The 26,236-nt window shown below is 40.5% G+C and overlaps 1 protein-coding gene across 1 annotated transcript; it reads right to left on the reverse strand.

Annotated features, from left to right (window-relative positions):
* Positions 1-1,268: 1,268 nt before the first annotated feature.
* On the reverse strand, positions 1,269-25,215 carry LOC141010218 (uncharacterized). The gene is made up of 13 exons (XM_073483092.1): positions 25,158-25,215; positions 17,820-17,866; positions 16,973-17,083; positions 15,713-15,826; positions 15,437-15,587; positions 14,960-15,120; positions 13,227-14,870; positions 13,169-13,187; positions 9,261-13,045; positions 8,175-9,041; positions 8,117-8,138; positions 4,208-7,933; positions 1,269-3,886 (listed from the first exon to the last, which is right to left on the reverse strand). The coding sequence occupies exons 1-13, from the start codon at positions 25,213-25,215 to the stop codon at positions 1,269-1,271; spliced, it is 13,323 nt and encodes a 4,440-aa protein (XP_073339193.1).
* Positions 25,216-26,236: the final 1,021 nt, after the last annotated feature.

A 26,236-nucleotide genomic window follows, 5' to 3' on the forward strand; every position in this document is an offset into this window, starting at 1 on the left:
TCATCAGTTTATTGGCATAGAGGAGGAAAGAGACCAGAAAATATTCACATTTAAGAGGCTTGAATCAAAATTTTGACTCTTTTTTCTTTAAAAAAATGCCTCAAACCTATTGATCGATTATTTAAAATGTTGAAAAATGTCAAGATGACGTCCTCGAATGTCAGAATATTCAGTTTATTTGTCATAGAGTAGGGGAGAAAAGGAAATATTCACATTTAAGACGCTGAAATCAAAGAATTTTGACTTTATTTTCTTAAAAAAACTACTCAAACTGATTATCTATTATCAAAAAATAGTTTCCAATAATTCAGTAGTTAACAACTGATTGATTAATCCCTGCAACTTTAATGTATTTTGGGCTAAAAGCCAAACCTGACACCCACAGACCTGGATTGCAAAACATAACTCATCATTGTCAGCCACAGGTTTGCATATAATCATATTTATTTATTGTATATAACTTTGCAAACATTCAGTTAGATTTCAAAGAGAAGAGCAGTAATCAGATAAAACTCCAGAAATCATTAAAAGCTATTTACACAGCCGGTTTAATATTCCCACTTTGTACAGCGATATTGCAAGAAAACATACCATAGGTTTTATTTTTACTGTAGCAAATTAGGTTCTAAGCAAAAATATTAATAAAAATATAGTTGCAGCAGTGCTGTATTCTATCATAAGCGTTTTCATCTCAGCTTTGCTATCGTTTCTTTACATTTTTAGCTACAGCAACAAGAATATCTTGGTGATACATATTCATTTTTCTATAATATACCGCACTGTTGTATTATAGGTGTTCACGAGTCAACTTTACAGTGAAATTATTGTAAACATATTTTGGAATGTCAGTCACATTGATCGATTTACGCAACAGTGCTGTTCAACTGTTTTTAAATCAAATGCACTGGTGATTATCAATCGACAAATAAGAGCACGAGTAAGTCGGATCGGTGTTGTACATTAAAAACTATCAAACGACAAAGATATTATAAGTGTTGATTAGCAAATGACATGGCTTACTTTATTTTTGCAACATTATAAGCAAAGATATTTGGTCAAGCCTCGTCTTAACTTGCAGTAAGGGCACTCAGTTACACAGTTTATTAACAACTTAACCACATCGTCAGCGTGAAAAACATTAATCCATCTCTTCGCGGGTCAACAGAATGCAACCAGAGATTGATGTTGACACCTGAGCGTTGACAAAATCTTCCCTATGATAGGTAAGTTAAACTTCTATCTTCTGACATAATTTAGATCAAATTATTTCACTTTTTAGCTCCGTCAAAGAACCTCATTTTGTCAGAGTGCACAGAGTCTCTCAGTCGTTGAATGGATGAAGCCGTCTCACCTGAGATCGGCTCAGAAGAGTCAAACACATGTGTGATTTGTTTAGTTATGACAATTGTTTCTTTGCTTTCACTTCTTTCACTTGATGTCTCCCTGAAGAAATGCTTCCCGATCACCGTTCTCTTGCCGCTCTGTGATTCCTCAACAGTCCACGATGCAGCTTCGTTCGCCCCTGATTTCAGGGGAAAGTCTCCAGCTGATTGGATTTGGACATCAGTCAGTAGCTTGGCCTGCTGGGCTGCTGGGGTTGCTTGTATGTTTGATGTAATGATATGTATTTTTTCAGATGCCAGTTGGAACGTGTCGTCCGATGAGGATGAAACTCCAGATGACAGAATGGTGATTTTCTCAGGTAAGTTGGGCTCAACCGAGATCACTTCCGTCCTCGTGGTGGAAGTGATGACGTTACTGTGCGTCTCTCCAAGCCCTGCTGCGACGGTAGGATCAGAGTATTTGACAGTCACTTTGGTTGGAGACGATAAAGACAGGCCAGCATGCTCACTTGTCATTGCAGAGCTAATATCAGCGAAGGCATCTGACGACAGGACAGAACAGGTGGGGCTTGGTTCCTCATCTGCTGGGCTCTTCTCATCTTTGCGCTCGTCTTTTTCAGAAATCTTTGCAGGTTCTGATGGGGAGGACAGTCCAAAACGAGGGAACTTGAACCAACCCGTCCTCTCAGGACTTTTGACCGTCTCTTGCTTTGTATTTGTGTCCTTTTCCTTTGGCTCTAACTGCTTTCCACCAGATCCATCAGTTTCATGAACGTCCTTTGAGGTTTCAAGTTTTTCTTCCCCGTTCTCTGCTTTTGGAACATCAAATTCAACATCAATAGTCTTGAGGATCTCACCGAATGATGTCAAAGACATTTTTGGTGATTTCATTTCTCCTTTCGGCTCAACTTCCATTTTCAGCTGATCTTCTTTGCTTTCAGTCTCAACAGGGACATGTTCATCCTCTGATTTGGTTCTGGAGAAACTCAGTTTTGGCATTTTAAATAATGGTAGTTTGAATTTACTTGGAGAGCCAAGAACCACACTGTCAGTCTCAGTCTTTGGCATTTCTGTATCCGTTACTGCTGCGTTGGACACATCCGTTTTAATATCAAGACTTGGACCTTTGATGTTGACAGACACATCCGCTTTAACTTTAGATCCATCAGTTTCAGCTGCTTTGTCTACATCAGGTGTCTCTACAGTGACATCATAAGTAGCACTTCCAGATTTCTGCATTTTCATTGTTGGCATTTTAAATTTTAATGATGATCCTCCAACATCTTTTGACTTAGCGTCAGTCTCAGAACCTTTCACACTAGCTGAAGACTTGACTTCAGTTTCAGGGAGTTTGACCTCTGCTTCAACTTCTGGCAGTGTGATGTCTACATTTTTCTGTGATGTTTTTAAATCAATGCCGAACTTTGGCAATTTAAACTTGCTTCCTTGTCCATCGTGTTCAGCTTCAAGCTCAGGAGCTTTGATTTCCATTTCTGTTTGTTTGATTTTCACTTCTCCCTCTGGAAGAGAAACATCAACACGTGGAAGTTCAGCACTGACTGCAGGTGCTTTAACACTTGACTTTGAAAAAGAGAGTCTAGGTAGTGAAAATTTTGTTTTTTTCAAGTTTGCATCAAGTTCTGCAGCAGGTGGCTCTGCCATTGAAATAGCCCCCGAAGGTCCTTGAACTTCAACATCTGGCAGACAGACTTCTGCTTTGGCCTCTGGTACTGTAACATCAACTCTGGGTGTTTCAAGGTTCACATCAACATCAGAAGCTTTACCACTAGTTCTTGAAAATGAAAATGTAGGAAAAGCCCAGCCTGGTCGTGTCACCTTACCTTCAACTTCAACTGTAGGTGCATCTGGTAGTGAAATGGTACCTTCAGGTTCTTTGACTTTGGGTAGTTTGACCTCAGCTTTAGCTTCTGGTATTGTGACTTCAACATCTTTCTTTGACAAGCTCAAATCAATTTCAGGTCCTTGAACTTTGGGCATTGAGATGCCAAACTTTGGCATTTTGAATTTGCTTCCTGTTTCTTCAAGTTCACTTCCTTTAGCTTTCACATCTACAGATACCTCTGTGTCAATGGTGGGTGCTGTGACATCCACCGTAGGTCCCTTTTTAGATACCTCCAGTTTTGCTCCATCAATTTTAATGTCTTTGTCCACAGCAGGTCCTTCCACACTGACCTTTGGACTAGATGCTCCAAATTTGGGTAATGTGAATGTTGGCATTTTAAGTTTCGATGGGGATCCTTTTACACTACTTGCTTGAGCTTCAATCTCAGGAGCTTTAATATCCACTTTAGCAGATGGTTGTTTCATTTTGACATCTGGAAGTTGAACTTCAGCTTTTGCTTCTGGGAGTTTGACATCGACATCTTTCTTTGACAAGCTCAAATCAATTTCAGGCCCTTTAACCTTAGGCATTGAGATGCCAAACTTTGGCATTTTAAACTTGCTTCCCTGTCCATCTAATTGTAAATCACCCTCTCCTGGCTTAAGCTCCACGTCAGGTTGTTTGACTACCACATTTCCTTCTGGAAGAGAAACATCTACATGTGGAAGTTCAGCACTGACTGCAGGTGCTTTAACACTTGACTTTGAAAACGAGAGTCTAGGTAGTGAAAATGTTGTTTTTTTCAAGTTTGCATCAAGTTCTGCAGCAGGAGGCTCTGCCATTGAAATAGCCCCCGAAGGTCCTTGAACTTCAACATCTGGCAGACAGACTTCTGCTTTGGCCTCTGGTACTGTAACATCAACTCTGGGTGTTTCAAGGTTCACATCAACATCAGAAGCTTTACCACTTGTTCTTGAAAATGAAAATGTAGGAAAAGCCCAGCTTGGTCGTCTCACCTTACCTTCAACTTCAACTGTAGGTGCATCTGGTAGTGAAATGGCACCCTCAGGTTCTTTGACTTTGGGTAGTTTGACCTCAGCTTTAGCTTCTGGTACTGTGACATCAACATCTTTCTTTGACACGCTCAAATCAATTTCAGGTCCTTGAATTTTGGGCATTGAGATGCCAAACTTCGGCATTTTAAATCTGCTTGCTGATCCTTCCACTTCACTTCCTTTGGCTTTCATATCTACAGATAGGCCTTCTGTGTCAATGCTGGGTGCTGTGACATCAACTGTAGCTCCCTTTTTAGATATTTCCAGCTTTCCTCCATCGATTTTAATATCTTTGTCTACATCAGGTACTTCCACACTGACCTTTGGAGTAGATGCTCCGAATTTAGGTAATGTGAATGTTGGCATTTTAAGTTTTGATGGGGATCCTTCAACACTACCTGCTTGAGCTTTAATCTCCACTTTAGCAGATGGTTGTTTTACTTTAACATCTGGAAGTTGAACTTCAGCTTTGGCCTCTGGGAGTTTGACATCTGTGTCTTTCTTTGACAAGCTCAAATCAATTTCTGGTCCTTTAACTTTGGGCACTGAGATGCCAAACTTTGGCATTTTAAATTTGCTTCCTGATCCTTCCACTTCACCTCCTTTAGCTTTCACATCTATAGATAGGCCTTCTTTGTCAATGCTAGGTGCTGTGACATCCACTTTAGCTCCCTCTTTTGATACTTCCAGCTTTGCTCCATCGATTTTAATATCTTTGTCGACATCAGGTACTTCCACACTGACCTGCGGAGCAGTAGCTCCAAATTTAGGTAATTTGAATGTTGGCATTTTAAATTTTGATGGTGATCCGTCAACATTACTCATCTGAACATCAATTCCAGGAGCTTTAATTTCCACTTTAGCAGAAGATTCTTTTAGTTCAACATCAGGGAGTTTGACTTCAGCTTTGGCTTCTGGTAGTTTCACATCTACATCTTTCTTTGATAAGCTTAAATCAATGTCAGGTCGCTTGACTGTAGGCCCAGAAAAACCGAGACTTGGCATTTTAAACTTGCTTCCTTTTCCTTCATGTTCTGATCCTGTAGTTTTTATATGTATTGATGGACCTTCAGTTTCAATGCTGGGGGCTGCAATGTCAACCGTGAGAACATCTTCAGGAATTTTAATCTCAGCTCCATCGATTTTGACATCTTTGTCTGTATCAGGCACTTCTATGGTGGCACTTGGAGTACCAGCTCCGAATTTTGGTAATTTGAATGATGGCATCTTGAATTTTGATGGAGATACTTCTGTACTCTTTGTCTTAACCTTGATCTCAGGAGCTTTAACTTCTACCTCAGCTGAAGGTTCTTTCAGTTCAACCTCAGGGAGTTTGACTTCAGCTTTGGCTTCTGGTAGTGTCACATCTACATCTTTCTTTGATAAGCTTAAATCAATGTCAGGTCGCTTGACTGTAGGCCCAGAAAAACCAAGACTTGGCATTTTGAACTTGCCTCCTTTTCCTTCATGTTCAGGTCCTGTTGTTTTCATATGAATTGATGGGCCTTCAGTGTCAATACTGGGTGCTGCAATGTCAACTGTGAGAACCTCTTCAGGAATTTTAAGCCCAGGTCCATCAATTTTGACATCTTTGTCTGTATCAGGCACTTCTATGGTGGCACTTGGAGTACCAGCTCCGAATTTTGGTAATTTGAATGAAGGCATCTTGAATTTTGATGGTGATCCTTCTGTCCCCTTTGTCTTAACCTTGATCTCAGGTGCTTTAACTTCTACGTCAGCTGAAAGTTCTTTCAGTTCAACTTCAGGGAGTTTGACTTCAGCTTTGGCTTCTGGTAATGTTACATCTACATCTTTCTTTGATAAGCTTAAATCAATGTCAGGACGCTTGACTGTAGGCCCAGAAAAACCAAGACTTGGCATTTTGAACTTGCTTCCTTTTCCTTCATGTTCTGATCCTGTAGTTTTCATATGTATTGATGGACCTTCAGTTTCAATGCTGGGTGCTGCAATGTCAACTGTAAGAACCTCTTCAGGAATTTTAATCTCAGGTCCATCGATTTTGACATCTTTGTCTGTACCAGGCACTTCTATGGTGGCACTTGGAGTACCAGCTCCGAATTTTGGTAATTTGAATGACGGCATCTTAAATTTTGATGGTGATCCTTCTGTACTCTTTGTCTTAACCTTGATCTCAGGAGCTTTAACTTCTACCTCAGCTGAAGGTTCTTTCAGTTCAACCTCAGGGAGTTTGACTTCAGCTTTGGCTTCTGGTAGTGTCACATCTACATCTTTCTTTGATAAGCTTAAATCAATGTCAGGTCGCTTGACTGTAGGCCCAGAAAAACCAAGACTTGGCATTTTAAACTTGCCTCCTTTTCCTTCATGTTCAGCTCCTGTTGTTTTCATATGAATTGATGGGCCTTCAGTGTCAATGCTGGGTGCTGCAATGTGAACTGTGAGAACTTCTTCAGGAATTTTAATCTCAGGTCCATCAATTTTGACATCTTTGTCTGTATCAGGCACTTCTATGGTGGCACTTGGAGTACCAGCTCCGAATTTTGGTAATTTGAATGACGGCATCTTGAATTTTGATGGTGATCCTTCTGTACTCTTTGTCTTAACCTTGATCTCAGGAGCTTTAACTTCTACATCAACTGAAGGTTCTTTCAGTTCAACCTCAGGGAGTTTGACTTCAGCTTTGGCTTCTGGTAGTGTCACATCTACATCTTTCTTTGATAAGCTTAAATCAATGTCAGGTCGCTTGACTGTAGGCCCAGAAAAACCAAGACTTGGCATTTTGAACTTGCCTCCTTTTCCTTCATGTTCAGGTCCTGTTGTTTTCATATGAATTGATGGGCCTTCAGTGTCAATGCTGGGTGCTGCAATGTGAACTGTGAGAACCTCTTCAGGAATTTTAATCTCAGGTCCATCAATTTTGACATCTTTGTCTGTATCAGGCACTTCTATGGTGGCACTTGGAGTACCAGCTCCGAATTTTGGTAATTTGAATGACGGCATCTTGAATTTTGATGGAGATACTTCTGTACTCTTTGTCTTAACCTTGATCTCAGGAGCTTTAACTTCCATGTCAACTGAAGGTTCTTTCAGTTCAACTTCAGGTAGTTTGACTTCAGCTTTGGCTTCTGGTAGTGTCACATCTACATCTTTCTTTGATAAGCTTAAATCAATGTCAGGTCGCTTGACTGTAGGCCCAGAAAAACCGAGACTTGGCATTTTGAACTTGCCTCCTTTTCCTTCATGTTCAGGTCCTGTTGTTTTCATATGTATTGATGGGCCTTCAATGTCAATACTGGGTGCTGCAATGTCAACTGTGAGAACCTCTTCAGGAATTTTAATGTCAGCTCCATCAATTTTGATATCTTTGTCAACATTGGGCACTTCTACATTGGCCCGTGGTGTACCAGCTCCCAACTTTGGTAGTTCAAATGTTGGCATCTTAAATTTTGATGATGATCCTTTCGTATCCTTTTTCTCAAGCTTGATCTCAGGAGCTTTAATTTTCACTTCAGCTGAAGGTTGTTTCAGATCAATGTCAGGAAGTTTGACTTCAGCTTTGGCTTCTGGTAGTGTCACATCTATATCTTTCTTTGATAAACTTAAATCAATATCAGGTCCTGTTACCTTTGGCATTGTGATTCCAAACTTTGGCATCTTAAACTTGCTTCCTTGCCCATCAACTTCTGCTTCACACTCTGGTGGTTTCATATCCACTTCCCCTACTTTCACTTCCACCTTTCCCTCTGGAATTGCAATGTTCACATCTGGAACGCTGACATCAAGTTCTGGGGCCTTAACACTTGGTTTTGAAAAAGAAAATCTGGGCAGTGAAAACCTTGGCTTTTTCATTTTTGCATCTACCTCAACACCCGATGGTTGCTCTATCACAACACCACCTGAAGGTCCTTTGACTTCAACCTCTGGCAGATGGACCTCTGCTTTAACATCTGGTACATCAACATCTGTGTGTGGGACAGAAATGCTCATGTCAGCTTCAAAAAGTTTGACATCTTTGTCTGTATCAGGCACTTCTGTGGTGGCACTTGGAGTTGCAACTCCAAATTTTGGTAACTTGAATGTCGGCATCTTGAATTTTGATGGTGATTCTTCTGTGCTCTTTGTCGTAACCTTGATCTCAGGAGCTTTAATTTCTACTTCAGCTGCAGGTTCTTTCAGTTCAACTCCAGGGAGTTTGACTTCAGCTTTGGCTTCTGGTAGTGTCAAATCAACATCTTTCTCTGATAAGCTTAAATCAATGTCAGGTCGCTTGACTTGAGGCGCAGAAAAACCGAGACTTGGCATTTTAAACTTCCGTCCTTTTCCCTCATGTTCAGGTCCTGTCATTTTCATATGTATTGATGGGCCTTCAGTGTCAATACTGGGTGCTGCAATGTCAACTGTGAGAACCTCTTCAGGAAATTTAATGTCAGCTCCATCAATTTCAATGTCTTTGTCCACACTGGGCACTTCTATGGTGGCACTTGGTGTACCAGCTCCAAATTTTGGTAGTTCAAATGTTGGCATCTTAAATTTCGATGATGATCCTTTTGTATCCTTTTTCTCAAACTTGATCTCAGGAGCCTTAATTTTCATTTCAGCTGAAGGTTGTTTCAGATCAATGTCAGGAAGTTTGACTTCAGCTTTGGCTTCTGGTAGTGTCACATCTATGTCTTTCTTTGATAAACTTAAATCAATTTCAGGTCCTGTTACCTTTGGCATTGTGATTCCAAACTTTGGCATCTTAAGCTTGCTTCCTTGTCCATCAACTTCTACTTCACACTCTGGTGGTTTCATGTCCACTTCCCCTCCTTTCATTTCCACCTTCCCCTCTGGAATTGCAACGTTCACATCTGGAATGCTGACATCAAGTTCTGGGGCCTTAACACTTGGTTTTGAAAAAGAAAATCTGGGCAGTGAAAACCTTGGCTTTTTCATTTTTGCATCTACCTCAACACCCGATGGTTGCTCTATCACAACACCACCTGAAGGTCCTTTGACTTCAACCTCTGGCAGATGGACCTCTGCTTTGACTTTTGGTACATCAACATCTGTGTGTGGCACAGAAATGCTCGCATCAGCTCCATCGATTTTGACATCTTTATCAGGTACTTCAGCGCTGACATTTGGAGTTGCAACTCCAAATTTGGGAAATTTGAATGTTGGCATTTTAAATTTTGATGGTGATCCTTTCATACTGACTAATGGAGCATCAATCTCAGCTGCCTTAATTTCCACTTTAGCAGAAGGTTGTTGTAGTTCAACATCAGGTAGATTGACATCAACTTTAGCTTCTGGTAGTGTCACATCTTGATCTTTCTTTGAGAGGCTTAAATCAATGTCAGGACCTTTTACTTTTGGCAAGGATATTCCAAACTTTGGCACTTTAAACTTGCCTTCTTGCCCATCGATTTCTGCCTCACACTCTGGTGCTTTCATATCTATTGCAATTTTAGGAGCTTCTGGGAGTTTGACCTCAGCTTTAGCCTCTGGCAGTGTCACATCTACGTCTTTCTTTGAAAGGCTAAAATCAATTTCAGGACCTTTTACTTTTGGCATTGTAAATCCAAACTTTGGCATTTTGAATTTGCCTCCTTGTCCGTCAAGTTCAACATCAGTCTGCAAAGGTTTGATTTCCACTTCAGGTTTTTGAACTTCCACCTTTACTTTTGGAGTCAAAACTTCTGCTTTTCCAAGACTTACATCAGTTGAAGGGGCTTCCTGGAGTTCGAAGTCAGCTTTAGTCCCTGGTAAAGTGATATCTGTGCCTTTCTTTGATGAGCTTAAATGTATATCAGGCCCTTTGACTTTAGGCATAGAGACACTGAAAGTTGGCATTTTAAATTTTGAAGATGATACTTCTGTATCTTTAGCTACAACTTCAATTTCAGGAGCTTTGATTTCTGCTTTAGCTGAAGGTTCTTTTAATTTGACATCTGCTTTGGCTTCTGGTAGTGTGACATCTACATCTTTCTTTGAGAAGCCTAGATGAAACTCAGGTCCTTTTACCTTTGGCACTGCAATCCCAAACGTTGGCACTTTGAACCTGCTTCCTTGTCCTTCAACTTCAGTCTGCAAGGGTCTAATTTCCAGCTCAGGTTTTTCAACTTCAGCCTTTACCTCTGGAACCAAAACTTCTGCTTTTCTTAGACCGACATCTAATTTAGGGGCATCTGGAAGTTTGGCCTCAAGTTTTGTCTCTGGTAATGTCCCATCTGCACCTTTCTTTGATAAGTCAAATTCTGGCCCTTTTACTTTGGGCATTTTGATTCCAAACTTTGGCATTTTGAACCTTTCTTCTTTTCCATCAAGTTCTCCTTTAATCTGCAAGGACTGCATTTCCAGTTCAGGTTTTTCAACCTCCATCTTAGCCTCTGGAATTGAAACATCTACTTTTCCAAGATCAACCTCTGGAAGTTTGACATCAGCTTTTGTCTCTGGTAATTTGACATCTCTGTCTTTCTTCGATAAGCTAAAATCAAATTCAGGCCCTTTAACTTTTGGCATTTTGATTCCAAACTTGGGCATTTTAAACTTCCCACCATGACCATCCATTTCTGCTTCCCACTCTGGTGGCTCCATTTCAGCAATTTTATGGTCGCCTGGAAGATTAAATTCAGCTTTAACATCTGGAACATCGATCTTAGCCTCTGGAACTGAAACATCTACTTTTCCAAGATCAACCTCTGGGACTGTGACATCCATTTTAGCCTCTGGTAATGTGACATCTACATCTTTCTTTGATAGGCTTACATCGACTTTAGGTCCCTTCACCTTTGGCATAGAGAAACCAAGAGTTGGCATTTTAAACTTGCCTCCTTTCCCATCCTGCTCAGTCCCTGTAGTTTTTATATCTATTGAAGGTCCTTCAATGTCAACGTTGGGTGCTGCAATGTGAACTGCAGAGCCTTCTTCAGGGATATTTATGTCAGCTCCATCGATTTTGACATCTTTGTCTGTATCAGGCACTTCTATGGTGGCACTTGGAGTACCAGCTCCGAATTTTGGTAATTTGAATGACGGCATCTTGAATTTTGATGGTGATCCTTCTGTATGCTTTGTCTTAACCTTGATCTCAGGAGCTTTAACTTCTACGTCAACTGAAGGTTCTTTCAGTTCAACCTCAGGTAGTTGGACTTCAGCTTTGGCTTCTGGTAGTGTCAGATCTCCATCTTTCTTTGATAGGCCAAAGTGAATTTCAGGTCCTTTTACTTTTGGCATTGACATTCCCAACTTTGGCATTTTAAACTTGTGTCCTTGCCCATCAAGTTCAACTTCACTTTGCGGAGGTTTCATTCTAATTTCTGGCCTTTTAACTTCCAAATCTTCCTCTGGAAGAAGAACTTCTGCTCTTCCAAGAGTGACATCAACTTTGGGAGCTTCTGGGAGTTTGACCTCAGCACTGGCATCTGGCAGTGTGACATCTACGTCTTTCTGTGATAGACTCAAATTTATTTGAGGCCCTTTGACTTTAGGCATAGAAAACCCGAAGTGCGGCTTTTTAAACATGCTTCCTTTTCCCTCATGTTCAGTTCCAGTGGGTTCCATATCTATTGATGGACTTTCAAAGTCAATGCTGGGTGCTTCAATGTTACCTGTAGGTACCTCCTCTGAAATATCAATGTCAGCCCTGTCAAATTTAACATCTTTGTCCATATCACGTACTTCGACAGAAACGTTTGGAGAACCAACTCCAAATTTTGGAAGTTTAAATGTAGGCATCTTGAATTTTGATGGTGATCCTTCAACATCCTTTGCTACACCTTTCAGTTCAGGGGCTTTAAATTCCACTTTTGCAGAGGGTCCCTTTAATTCAACATCAGGGAGTTGAGCTTCTCCTTTGGCTTCTGGTAGTGTCACATCTATGTCTTTCTTTGATTTGCTGAAATCAATTTCTGGCCCTTTTACTTTTGGCATTGCGATTCCCAGCTTTGGCATTTTGAACCTGCTACCTTGTCCATCAAGTTCCCCATCAGTTGGCACAGGTTTAATTTCCACCTCAGCTTTTTTGACCATCATCTTTTTTTGTGGAATAGAAACATCTGAGCCCCCAAGAGTAACGTCAATTTCAGAGGTTTGTGGAAGTTTCCCTTCAGCTTTAGCATCTGGTACTTTGACATTTTTCTTTGATACGCTTAAATCAAATTCAGGCCCTTTTATTTTTGGTGTTTTGATACCAAATTTTGGTACTTTGAACTTGTCTCCTTGTACATCAAGTTCACCTTCAATCGCCAGAGGTTTGATTTCGAATTCAGGTTTTTCAACATCCATCTTTTGCTCTGGAATAGAAACATGTACGTTTCTAAGTGTTACATCAGCCTCAGGAAAATCTGGAAGTTTGACCTCAGCTTTAGCTCCTGGTAGTGTGACTCCTACATCTTTCTTTGTTAGGCTTGAATCGATTTTAGGTCCTTTCACCTTTGGCATGGAGATGTCAAGATTCGGCATCTTAAACTTTCTACCCTTTCCCTCTCTTTCAAATGTTTTTATCTCTGCTGCATCAATGCTCATGTCCTTATCTACATCAGGTACGTTTGCACTGATGTCTGCAGTAACTGCTCCAGATTTGGGCAGTTTGATTGCTTGGTCCTTTGCATTGGCATATTTTACTTCAGCTCTGATCTCTGGAATAGAGATGTCAGAATGTGGCTTTGCAGCATCAAGACTAACACCAAAACCTGTAAGCAGACTGTCACCTTCCTTTTTGGCTGGTGAATCACCAGCTGAATCAATGTATTCAATGCCATCAATTTCAGGTACTTTGACATCAGATATGACTCCTCCAATATGTCCCTTGCCTTTCCTTGTTTCAGTTTCTGATGTTTTTACTTCTTGGATGAATATAGTCCCTTCTCCTTTTACCATAACACCTTCTTGCTTGGAGATTTTTTGTTTTGGCAGATCAAATCCGATGTCAGGGATTTTTATGTCTGGTTTTGTAATACCAAAACTGGCCGTTGTCATCTTTGTCTTCTTTGATTTCTTATCTTGTGCCTGAAGAATAGTTACCTCTTGTATGCTTTCTTTTCCAGGTATTATGATATCTTCTCGTTTAAAGACCTCAGTTGTAATCACTTTCTTTTCAGGTGTTTTTAAATGTACCTTGGTCTCAATTATGAGTTCCTCTGAGGTTAAATCAGCAGGTGCGATCTTCGGTTGTTTGACTGTCGTCTTGGAGATTTCTCGAGAGGCAGTAATGTCAAACTCCGCAAAGTGTGACTCGTGTTTCTTTTTGGTGTCTACAACTTTAGTAGGTGTTTTCACTGATATTCTCTGCGCATTTGCATCTATCACAATAATGTCTTCAGGAATAGGCGCTCCTGACATGTCAACCTTAGGCAGCTTGTATCCAGGCAATTTTGAAACTGCCTCTTTCACGCTGTCGACATCAATGGACATTTGTACAGTTTCAGCTTGAAGTTCTTCATAATGTCCCTTAAAACCAGCTTTAGGCACTTTTCGTCCTTTGGCTGTGGTCCTAGACATGTCCTCCATACCTGGAATCTCAATTTCTTCACGTTTGGGAAGTTGTGTTCTGGACAGACCGCTTTTTGACAGTTGCTCGTAAGGATCTCCTCTCACTTCTGTACTCTCAATTTTTGTTGTGGATTCTTCAACATTTACATTTATTTTTTGTATAGTTTCCTCAGTGGCAATGTCACCGAAACCTATTTTAGGCAGTTTGAACGTTGGACCTGTCTTTATTTCTTGCTTTTGTTTAATGTCGTTGTCTTTCTTCATTTTTTCTTCACCTGCCTTTGGAGATTTGCGTATAAGTGCGACATCTGATATATCAAGTTCCACCTTTGGTACACTCGTTTCCATATGAGTTGTCACAGTTTTGCCTGAGATAACCTTTGGACTCTCACCGGTGATTATTTCGGTATTGGCATCAAGTGCGAGTTGATCTCCCGGGATGAGAGGTTGATCTGGTATTTCAATACTTGCTCCCAGCGTTTTCAGCCTTTTCGGGGAGGACTTTGCTTTTGCATCTTTCTTCGATTTATCCTTCCCAAGAATTTTCATTTTTAATTCAGACCGTTCTTTCTTCTTTTTCTTGCCATCAGGGGACTTGGTATCAGCGATTTCTTTATCTGCCAGAGCCACAGTAAGATCTTCTGTTTTCAAAGTGCTATCTAAAGTGATGAGTTCCACCTTGTGTTGAACAGTTTGAGGTTCAGAGAGTTTTTGATCATTTTGCTCAAGTCTCAACTCTTCCACTACTTTCAGACCTTCTGTCACGTAAACTTCAGGTGTTTCTCTTGAGGGGCTTTCGAGGCACTCAGGTGAAAGCATGTCAGTTGTTTCATGTGTCTGGGGAATTTTGCCACCGATCTGCCCAGTCGTTGTGTCTGTATCCTGGTCTTCTGATGAACTTATGCGGCCTCTCTTTTTCAGACTAGAAAGCTTTAATTTATGCTTCTTCTTGCCTTTGAGAGCATCCTGAGATTTTATAGGTGACTCTGTGTCACTTGTGGTGGGGCTAAGCTCAAGCTTTCTCTGTTCATCAGCCTCTGAGGAACTGTGAGACCTCGTGAAGCGGGACTTCTTTCCCTTTCCAAAGGAGGGAAACTTAGGCCATGAAATGCGGGCATCCCCACGCCTTTTGGTTTTTCCTTGTTCCCTCATATCTGGAGGGTAGATGTCGTCCTCCTGTTGAGCAACAAAAATATGAAATGTCAGTTTTAGCACCGAGCCTACATATCACAAAGAGTCTGAGTAGACAACTTGAAAATAGTTACAGGGATGACGTCAGATTCGATGGCTGGTTCAGTCTCTGCGATATCTGGTTGGCGTTTCAAGCAGAGCTTCACTTTGTAAGCCTGAGCGTGCTCCAGAATCTGCATGGCATCCTCGTATGACATGTTGTCAAAATACACTGTGGCACTCAGAATCTGATCACCTGCATAAACAAGAGCAGAATATTTTAGGAGCACTTGGATGAGAAGGCTTTCAGTCTATGAATCTGTTTTTATAATCGGGAACTTATAAATTAATGATTAAAACAACAGATACACTATGCTTAGTCATTAGTCTGTGCAACTTCCTCTGAAAGTTGTATTTGTGGTTTTGAATATGAGTTTGTGTGGTTATTTCCAATGGATCTGGAAAATTAAAAAACAAGTAAGAAAATGTGTTTTTCCAGGATTGTTAGTTTTCATTTTAATTGGAGAGGCAGTGTCACTATAACTGTATCTTATCTCCAACTGCTAGTTTACCTTCTTTCAGTTTCAGACTTTTTGAAGCAGGTGACTCTGGTACCACTTGCTTAATGAAGATCCCTTCTTTCCCTCCACCATAAACGAGACCCTCTGCACATCCATCTTCGGCTGTTTTCACTATCACCCCAGACTCAGGGCTGGGAACTTCCTGCCAACGCATCAACATTGAAAGGATGAAATCATTTTACCTTCAGCTGAGCTGCTCTCTGCTGCAGCACAGCCTGGAGGGATTCACAGATTGAGTACAGAGAGGAGAAGGTGGGAATGTCTCACCTTCAGTTTACTCATCTTTGGAGTTGAGCGCTTTTCAAACATGGACCCGAGCCCAGACTTTTTAGTTTTCTTTCCACTCCCACTTTTGTGGTGTGGGTCATGCTCTGCTTCACACTAAAAGGAAAATAAAAAAAACAAATCTTTGAATTCTTACGAAACAAAAAAGATTATTGTTGCAGTCAGAGCTTCTGCAAACGGAAAAGGCGACAGGAGATATTTCATCAACAGGCTTGTATGACGGGTAATACACTGTATGTACATACATTCATACATGGGAGTCTGCAATGCGATGAGCATCTTAAACCACATCACTACATCACGCTATATTGTTCCCTTAAATTAGTAATATTTACATTCACTATACTTAGTATGAGTCCTACCATTGAGCTTCAATCCCTAAAGTCTCTCTTTGAGCGCAGAAATACATATTAATCACAAACAAAATCATTTTCTATCAAAAGCAAGCTGTCCATAGTAAAAGTGTAGAGGGAAAACTAAATAATGGAAGGTGATAATGTGTGGGAGTAAATAAAGCATTTTGAGGGAGCAACTTATTTAAAAAATTCCCATTGGTGCTTACTAGATTTTGTACAACAGCAAGCTATTAGTGGTACTGTTTCCTGAGAGGCCGTGGTTACTTCAAGGTTTTGAATAAACAAAAAGAGAATTAAATATTTAGTTTAAAAGTGCTGACAGAAAAACATTTTTTTGAGAGTGGCAGCCATTGTGAGCATTTACAACTTCACAGCAAGAGATGTGTATGATTTAATCACCCCCCGCAGGTGAGGCCTGTAGGAAAGTAACTAACAGAACATCTAATAAAAGTATTCAAGATTATAATCTGATTTTTAAAGTAGCTTTTTTTAAAATCCAATAATGATTATTTCTAAAACTTTCTAACAATTGAGTAGATTTTGTGTATGAGAGCTTCATGTGGAGCAGTCTTTGATTCAAGGATGTGCTCAGCTCCAAATACACGAGCTTGTTTCTCCTGGTCACAAGATATTTCTAACTTCATTTGTCATTCGTCTACAGCATAAACAAAATAGACTGTTGAATGACCCAGTTTGTTTACAAGTATTTAAGTAACCGGGTTAAAATCTGCTCTCTGTAATAAACTGATTTCTAAAATGTCATAATAAGCCCAGTTGAGGTGAAAGATTATGAAACCACATTTCTTGGTCATGAAATTGCATGTAAACAGGTTCTCTGATTTATTGTCTTAACCTGGTTTGTTGTGTATGTGTTGGTGCTCTGTACCTCTTTGTCACTCTCGCTGTATTTTTCAATTTCAGGAAACTCCTCGACGGGGGACGATCCCTGAGGGCGTGGTCTCTCTCCCTCTGTGAACTGAGATGGCTCGTCACATATCTGCGTGGACATGAGGTCAGTCAGCACAAAAACAGTCACGTGGTCTATTCCCAAAACAGTGGTTGGTATCATTTTAAAGAGATATGGTGTCATTTGAGTCAGTTTCAGTCAGACATTTTTCTCTCCTCTTCTTCAGCCACCTGAAAATCATTTTTAATGTTGAAGCGCCTGCAGAATGAATCATAACAGGTGTGGAGAAAACTGGATCACACAAGTGTGATGACACCTTGCTATGCCAAAGGCAGCATTGACTGGGTGTTTGGCTGTTTGGCATTTAATAATTGTCACATTAGTAGTGTGTTTCCAGGGATGGCAATGTTGGCCGGCCTGATTGTCCAACACTTTGTTTCAGAGCAAATAATCTCAACAATAATTGATTTAATTCCATAAAATTTGGTGTAGAGACATTATTGCTCCCGAGAGGATTAATCCTAATTACTTATCAACTGAAGGGGCACAAGAACATTAAATGTGCCAAATGTAGAAACCTTCAGCTGCTATTTCAATGTCAGACACATTTTTATTCAACATTTAGGTAAATATAAGTGTCAGAGATACTGATATGAAAGGACTCGGATCAGGATCAGGGCCAAAAAAATGTGGATCAGGACATCCTTAGTGTATACGTGTATAACATACTGTTTTTCTGTTGATTGAAGCCAAGACAGAATCCTTTAATGGCAGAAGGACAAAATAAAACATTCATTTAACTTTAAGTCAAACTGAAGTCACTTACTGAGTTGTCCTCTGCACCGGGCTCTGGTCCTCTCAGCCTTCGACCAGCTCCTGTTCACACACACAAGAAAATACCCAGAATGTACCATAAATACCAGTCTGACATGACATCTGTTTATAATAACATTTTGGTAAACAGAGCTTCGTTTCAACAGACTTTGCAAGCGCAACCTGATTACTTCAGAAGTTCTGCACAGCTAACGGGACAATTGCATTAGGTAATTTTAGCAACTACTGTCACAAAAGAGCTGAACAATGTGCGACTTAAGTGCAAGTCAGGATGGGGTTGGGGTGATTTGTGTACATAAATTAACTTACGTCACTTTTATTTTAATTACATGACATGAGTTACATGCGAGACTAAATGTAGTTGTTTTACCCAAAGAATGATTAACTTTTTAAACCTAATCAAGTAGTTTTGGGGCCTAAACCTTATCAAACCGCAACCGTTTGACAACGTTTATAACAGTCCAAAAGTCACAATATGTCACACTATGTGAACTGTTTGTCAGCAAGCTTTGTTTTGAAAGTCTAACCGGTCATTTAATATTACGTATTATTGCTAACTTGACTGCTGGGCCTTTATTTTCAAAGTCTAACTGGACGTTGCCCTTCTCTAGAGGGGTAGTAAAAGTTTGAAGCTTAAGGTCACTGACCAACCTGCCGAATTTGACGAGTTAGTAAGGTGAATGTGTTTTTGTTACAGGTGATAGTATCATGATTGGGTATGAAAGGGGCATCCTCGAAAGGCTCAGTCGTTCACAAGCAAAGATGGGGCGAGGTTCACCACTTCGTTAAACACATGATTGTATAAAGGATCTGTTGTCAGTAATCACAGTTAGTCTGATTCTGTTGTTGTTAACATTTTACAAAGCCTCCAAACTTTTTGGGAATCAGGGAATGCAAAGAAACAGAAGTTAAACACTGTTATTTATCTGCTAAGACCTTCACCAGGTCCTGCTCCTGACGGTTGTTCTGAGGCTCAGGCAGACACTGGAGCCAATGATGAGACTATTTAGAGTTCTTCCTGGCAAAAATCCCCCCCGGAGACCTTCTGCCTCCTTCGTCTGTTAAGTGATCCACAGTATCGATCCACAGATTAGACTCTGCAGCCTCTCAGCTCCAACCGTCAGTGCTGAACTAAGAGGGAAACTTTGACTCCAAATGAATATGGTTAGTCAGATTATTGTTATTATCCCATCTGATACCTAACCTCAATTTGATTGGATCCCATTTTAAGGTACCTCTTCATTCTATCAGGACTCCTACTTCAGGATGTAGTCTATTTGTTAGTTGTTAAAGTGTTTGGCATTAAAAACTGCAAATTCCCAAATGAATAAGTTTGAATAAATTGAGGCTTAACGACTGTGGAGGAATAGTTCTGCTCTGTCCTCCACATGTCTGCATTTTCTGTGGTTTCAGATTTTAATGGCTAATAAATTCATATCATTAACATGCCATGGATCAGCAGATGTTGTGAAAAATTATTGAATAGATGCAGTTGCACTCCACATGGAGATTTTGCAGATAAATCATTGCAGATAAAATGTTGGTTGAACAGCTGATTAATATTTTTCTACTGAGATTAGGATAAATGATCATTTGAAGGACTACATTCAGACATTACAGTCTTTGTAAGTCTTATTAAAGCGTTAAACTCCTGAACATCAAGAAATTAAATAAATATGTCACCGAAAAAGTGTATAACAACTTGTAATACTGGATTAAAAGGTTTGCAGTTCAAATCAAGCAAGGAAAGTCTTAAAAGCATTTCAATTAGGAGTTAGTCGGTGACTCATTTTTAACAAAATCAATATAAAAACATTAACTAAAAACTCAAAGTACTTGTGCAGCAAGATTCAGAATTGCTGCTCAGCATGTCAATAATGGAGGCCAGTAAGTGAGGGTTACAAGATTTTGCGGAAGTGATTTACTTTGCAAATAAGTCAGAACAAAAGTAGTTTGAGGGGTTTTGATGGATGTTTCGATCTTCTTTTGCTGTTAAAATCAGCTGATCTGCATCAAAATAGCAACACAAAAAGAGGCTAAACTCTTTGTGCATTGATTTGAAAAGTCTGAAAAACTGTCTTCTTGCTAATAACTGATGAAAAACCTTGGGGTCAAAACCCTAAAAAAAAAAGATAATGTTATAATCAACATTATATAACAGCCGTTCACAGTGCTGAACATATACAGTATATCCTGCAGCACCGTCAACTTAACCAGCCACCTCATTGACACCCCACCCTCTGCTTTAATAAATGTCATGTGAAGAGCTCTGACTGCCTGTTTAAGTGCATTAGAAAACAGTTAAACCAACAAACTGCTGATGTAGAAACCTTCAAATGAATCAGAGTGTGTTGCTGCCTCAAGGTTGACAATTCAAGAGAGTTCAAGAAGCTATTGAATGACACTTTACTTCTGATTTATTCATGACCGATCCTGATAAAGCACCTGAAACACAACCTGCGCTGTCATCGCAGACATACCTTGCTCTGATATGAGGATCAGAAACAACATCAAAGAGCATTTATCTGACAGGACAGACACTTCACACTGTGAACACTGAACACACCACAGTCCAGATGTGTTGTGAAATATTATAATCAACAGTCTCTGCAGCTGCCTACACCATTAACCATGAATCCCTGTCACACAGTCATCACCCTCCAACTCCTTCAGATCAGGTATGACTAACAAAAGCCTCTCAGAATTTAATCCTGAAGCCCACTCTGTGAAATCGAACAGCTCACCTACCTGCTGCTGCTTCTTGTTTTACTCTCAAACTGCCCTTGAAACGTTCCCGGTGTGAGTGTTGCTGCTAAAGTGGCTAAAAGAATTTGTTCAGTCTCAGAAGGACAAAGAAGGCGGGACACTTTTAGGTTGCAGTCATACCTTGGGTGTCACTCCCAAACTGAATTAAGTGGTTTCAAAGGTCCACTTGAGTTCAAAGACTTAACTCTTCGCAGCACATATGCCTTAAAATAACCTCACATTTACATGAATCTCTTCATTCAGTCGAAACTTATTTGCTTAATAAACTAATGAAGAGGAAGAACACTTTACTTTGACTTAAAACCACCTTAAACAACTCCTCACTTTTCAATATCATTGTCAGTTTACATTTCTATCAAAAGGCTTTTGCCATCGAGACAAAATGTAATTATCCACCTGTAATAATTTCATTTACAAAGTTATATTTAATAGTTTCACTTAAGTAGAGTCAAAAGTAATGAGCCAAGGGACATTTAATCACATCTGAAGAAACTTAAAGGTACCCCAATAGCAAACCTTTGCCCAAACACATTAAAAATCCCTGCACTGCCAAAGTTTCTATAAACTAATTGATCAATAAGTCCCTTATAAAAATCAATGATGCCAACATTTTTTAAGATAAAACAGCTGAGCTGTCATGGGATGGTAATGTCAGGCGTTTGGTCGGTCCACCACTTTAGCGCAGATTAAAATGTCTTAAACCTGTTGGATAGAAATTAAAATTTTGTAGTGACATTCATGGTCCCAAGATGAGGTGATTTGTGATTTTTAGTAAAATGTCACAACAATAGGATGAATAACAATAATAATAATGATAATAATCTACATAATGCTTTACCTAACAATGTTAGAAAGCACTTTACAAAAGGAAATAAATCCAGAAAATGCAGACGGAAAGAGATAAAAGAGGAAGTAGCCAATTAAATAAATAAGATCAAATAAATTGCCATGAAATTTCATCACAGGTTCAGAAGTTTACTTTGTCAAAACTCAAGACTCAGGTGGTTGACATGAGAAACCTGCTATATATAACCATGTTGTTGTTGTGAGCATGTTATCAAGCTGAGGAAAGCATTTAGCACAAGACACCACTGTTTTAAATACAGAGACTGTTAATGGAAACTTAATGGAAACAGTTAAGGGTTTAAGGGACGAAGAATGTGTTTTAGAGAGAGATGCAGAGATGTTTTCTACTTTCAGAGGACCACCTGTTTTGATGTGAGTCTACAATTTCACCTAAATTACATAATTAAAAAAAACTACAGCGTTAGTTATTAGTAATTGTATACTAATTGTATATTCTGTCTGAGCTGCTGAAGGTCCAGGAAGTTAAACAGAACAGAATTAGACGGATTAATTTAATTAACCGGACTTCTCGGGTGCCTCTAGATTGAAATCTGTCATGTGCCATGTCTCGAGTACACAGCTGCTGTCGTAGTCAATCATGGCGTCAATGTGTGCAGTGAGCTTTATGGAGGATTCAGGCCCGGTTTGACATGACTGGATGATGTATTCCTGGTCTTATTCACCACTTCATCCAGGCGGATGTCCAGTAGTCCTGCCCCGACAACTGGCAGCGCACATGTAGAAACTCCTTTCTCAAATATTTGTCATGTGGGCGCTGCTGAGGGCCTGATAACAACTTTCACTGCGGACTAAAATTGTCAAAAATAAAAATCACATTGACCTATTTACTTATCATAGATCAGATAGCGTAAATATTCATAAACCTCCTGCCTAACGTTCTGATTGGACGGCAATATTCTGCAGATATATAAGCACAGGGAGTCGATGCTGAAATCTTTTGCGGTGCAGATCCTGCATGATTCATATTTGGGTGCAACTGCAGCTCTGGATTTGGGCGTGGCTCATCCCTCAGTGCTTGTGCTGATGGGACGAGAAACTGTGACTGAAACTCATCTGTCCTGACGTAATGCGGTGCCAGTGAACCCCTCACATTCATCGATTTGCTTCAAAAGATCTGACAAAAACAAAAACCGCAATCCTCGAAATATATAAATCAGTTTGTAGATTTTCTCTCGACTCAGAAGAACTGTATTGTGTTAGTTGCCTGTCCTCAGCTCATCTCTTACGTAACCACCTTCTGCTCCAGTTTGTGCTTCCTGTTGAGGAGCACCTGGAAGGCTCCCCGAAGCCCCCCTCTTCACTAAACTAATATAAAGTAATACAGCTCATTATTTGTGCTCTTGGATTTGCTAATTTTTCGCGTAACAGACAGACACAAGCTCCTTTCACTGCAGGGCAGTTTGTTTGGATCCAAATTATAATGAGATTTGAGTGAAGGGAAAGGAAAACAGAATTAGATTTTCTGCATGGATTATATGAACATGAGACTGTAAAAGCGCATGCTTTCAATCTACTAATCGGCTGCAAACTTACAGAGAGTTTCATCACATCTCTGGAATTCGGATCTTAATCTGCCTGTTTTCCCACGACGTGCAATTACACCAAAAATACGGAGACACAATATTATTTTAGGTCAGTAACCTACGCCTGGGTTGAACTCTGTTTGCCAACACTTCTCCGTGTTTGTTTTGCTCTGCGTGCCCGAAGCACACAGTGACTCAGATTTAAACATGATCATTTAGTTGAGTTACAGATATAATAGGTGGATGTCGGTCTTTTATTAAATGTAAGTTAGTGAAACGACTACTGCCAAAGTTTTGCACAGACAATACGTTTTATCTTGAACGCAGCCATGAATAGATTCGGGATAACGGTCAGTTTTTCACCTAATTCGCAACGTTCCCTTGAAGAAAGAAAATCAAGATGGAATTTGAATAAATACCGAAACACAAAATACGAGCAACTTCGTGTTAGTATCAAATACCCTGTGTCGAAATAGACCAAAACATTGTCAAAACTGTAAATCACAAGCAACTTCCAGCTGACTGACGCTCCAAGCAGGTAAACACAAACGCTGAGATTGACTCTTTTCAGCAGCAACACTTATAAACTGAAATATTGATTTAAGAGCAGGATTAGCCTGTCTGATGCTGATGGGTCATAATGGATCAGAATCGTCTGCTAAAGGCTCCACTGTCGAGCCGCCCCGTCTGCTAAGCTCCGTCTCTCTCTCTCTCTCTCTCTCTCTGACCTTGAGTGTCGCCTGAAGCCTCTCAGAGCAACACAAACCTCTTCACATCCTCAGGCAGATTGAATTAAAAGTAGCAGCAGAGGTAAATCAGGGCAATTGTGGGAAATGGAAAGTGGCAGCAAAGAAACACAACCAAGCATTATATGAAAATTAATAATTTACCAGAAAGCACAGAAAGCAGATATATATTTTACAGCATATATAATGTATAAACTACCTGATGATGTCCACTAATAACAAACACAATATTATTCTCTAGGTGCTTGGAAGAAACTAAGCACAACTGGGCAGCTAAATGAGCTGATGAGATAAACTTTTATGATTCCCTCCTGAGCCTGAATCATATATCTTCCACTTGTTGGTGATGCAGCAATTTCTTTTAATGCATCCCTGGTAGGAACACCCGCCCTGTAGAAACCAATGATGTAACTGTCAATTAAATTACGGCCTAGGTACCAGAAAACATCCAGCTGAAGCAAACAACCGAATAAATCACACACAAATGTCAAAACTTAAATGTACGGGAACTAATTCAAACAATGTTTTAAAGCCAGTGTTTTCTGCCCAAGCGTACTAAAATCATGACTTCATAAAGATTTCCAGTTCAAACTTTCTTTGTGAAGATTACAAGCAATTTGCGTCATCATTAATATAGCTTGAATGTAAACAGTTTCAAACAAGATATATTACTTTGTTCTACGCTCACATACGTCATCAGATATGGTATGTAAGCATTTGATGGACCCATGAAAATTCCTTTCTATCAGATTCCTTGAAACGCTGCGCTTATAATCGTGAAAAGAAGAACTGTGAGCAGTGTAATCAGTAAAATATGCACTGTGTAAGTTTTAGAGCTTTCAACATCCTTAACTTTCAGAAGTTTTAACATTTTCTGGGTTATTACGGTAAAACTGATGCAACGTTACAGGTAGTTGCTCTTCCCTCTTTCACATAAAAGCTGCATCTTTAAAGCTCAGATCTGTGGTGAACGCATTACTAATTTTGGGAATAGTTTTGTTCCCATATTTCAGTCGCCTTTTTCATCTTTACCCCCAGGAAGTTATCCTCCACCACTATTTTTTCTTCACTGAACCGCGGCTGTAACCGAGCGTGTTTGCCTTTCAGCCACTGCTTCAAAGACACAGCAGGAGGGAAACAGGAGAAGAGCGAAGCTGCCTGACATCCTCGATGATGACATCTTCAAACACTCCCCAGCACTCTGCAGACACACCCAGCGCTCACTGCAGGTCAGCAACACAACTCAGCATCAGCACCAGCCGCCTTACACTCACTCACTGTCTCTCTCCATCACAAACACAAACGTAATCTCTCCCACTGCACTGCACTACTGAACCCTGCTGCTGAATCAGTGAATTGCTCAGGGGAAAACAGCACAGACAAAGTCATAGAGAGGGGGGAAGAGAGAGCAGAGAGAGTGATGCCCACCCGTCCCTGAGGAGGCGGCGTGCCAGTTGGGGAAGGCCAGGTGGAAACAGTCGCACATGATGGCAGCGGCGGTGGAGGCAGTGGCAGGAGAAAAGAGGTCCTGGGCTGGGCAGGGAGGGAGGGTGGTGGAGGGTTAGGCAGGTGCCACTGCAGCTGCTGTAGTTGCTGCTTCCCCCCTCCGGCTCGTCCTGAATCAGCCTGTGTGTGCAGGTCGCCAGTCGCAGCGCAGCGAGGGATGATTTGCAGAAATAACCAGAGAGAGAAGAGAGAGCTCGCTGCTGCCGTCTCCGCGCTCAGAGCTGTCCACCGAGTGAAGGAAACTCCCTCGCCTGCCCTGTAAACATGGACCTCCAGCGCAGCACGCTAACTTAATTATGGGAGGAGCTGCCCCCCTCCCTCAACACACAGACACATCCCTCACTTCTCCTTCTACTCCTCCTCCTCCTCTTCTCCTTTCTCCTCTGTTCAGTCTCATTGATCGGCCTAATCGGACAAGGACAATCACGATGTCAGCTCTTGGCTCCGGCGCTCACGGTCGGAGGGTGAAATAGTTTATTGACATGGAGCCGTAACTCAATTGGACGCTGTGTACACTTAGTTTAAACCCCCTCATTGTGGACAGAAAGGCAAGATGATGAAGATTTTATCTGGTATTGTACCGAGGGGAATCAAACCGAACATAACATGTTGTCATGCTGGCCTGTGAGGCTGCAGGATGATTGAGTTTGGGTTTCAGGTCAAGATGCGCAGATGAGCGGTCAGAAAAGTCAATTATAAGACTTTGCAATGATGTCAGATCCCGGCAATTCGTTTTTTTCTTCCTGGACTTTGGCAAGAGTCAATCCAGTCACACTTTTGAGTCACACAGAAAAGTATGTAGCTCAATAACAAACAGCATGCAGCACCCAGTGATCACATGTAAAATACCAGAAACTATAAATACATCTTCAAATAGCAAATAATTGAGTTAGTGAGTCAGTGAAAAAGGTCATTTTTATTGCACCCCGAGAGCAATGAAACTCCTGACGATGAGTTACCTCTCATTGTAAAAATCTACGTCAGTCTTACGTTATCTCATT

This window comes from Pagrus major, chromosome 16 (assembly GCF_040436345.1).
Source record: "Pagrus major chromosome 16, Pma_NU_1.0".
Lineage (NCBI taxonomy): Eukaryota > Metazoa > Chordata > Actinopteri > Spariformes > Sparidae > Pagrus > Pagrus major.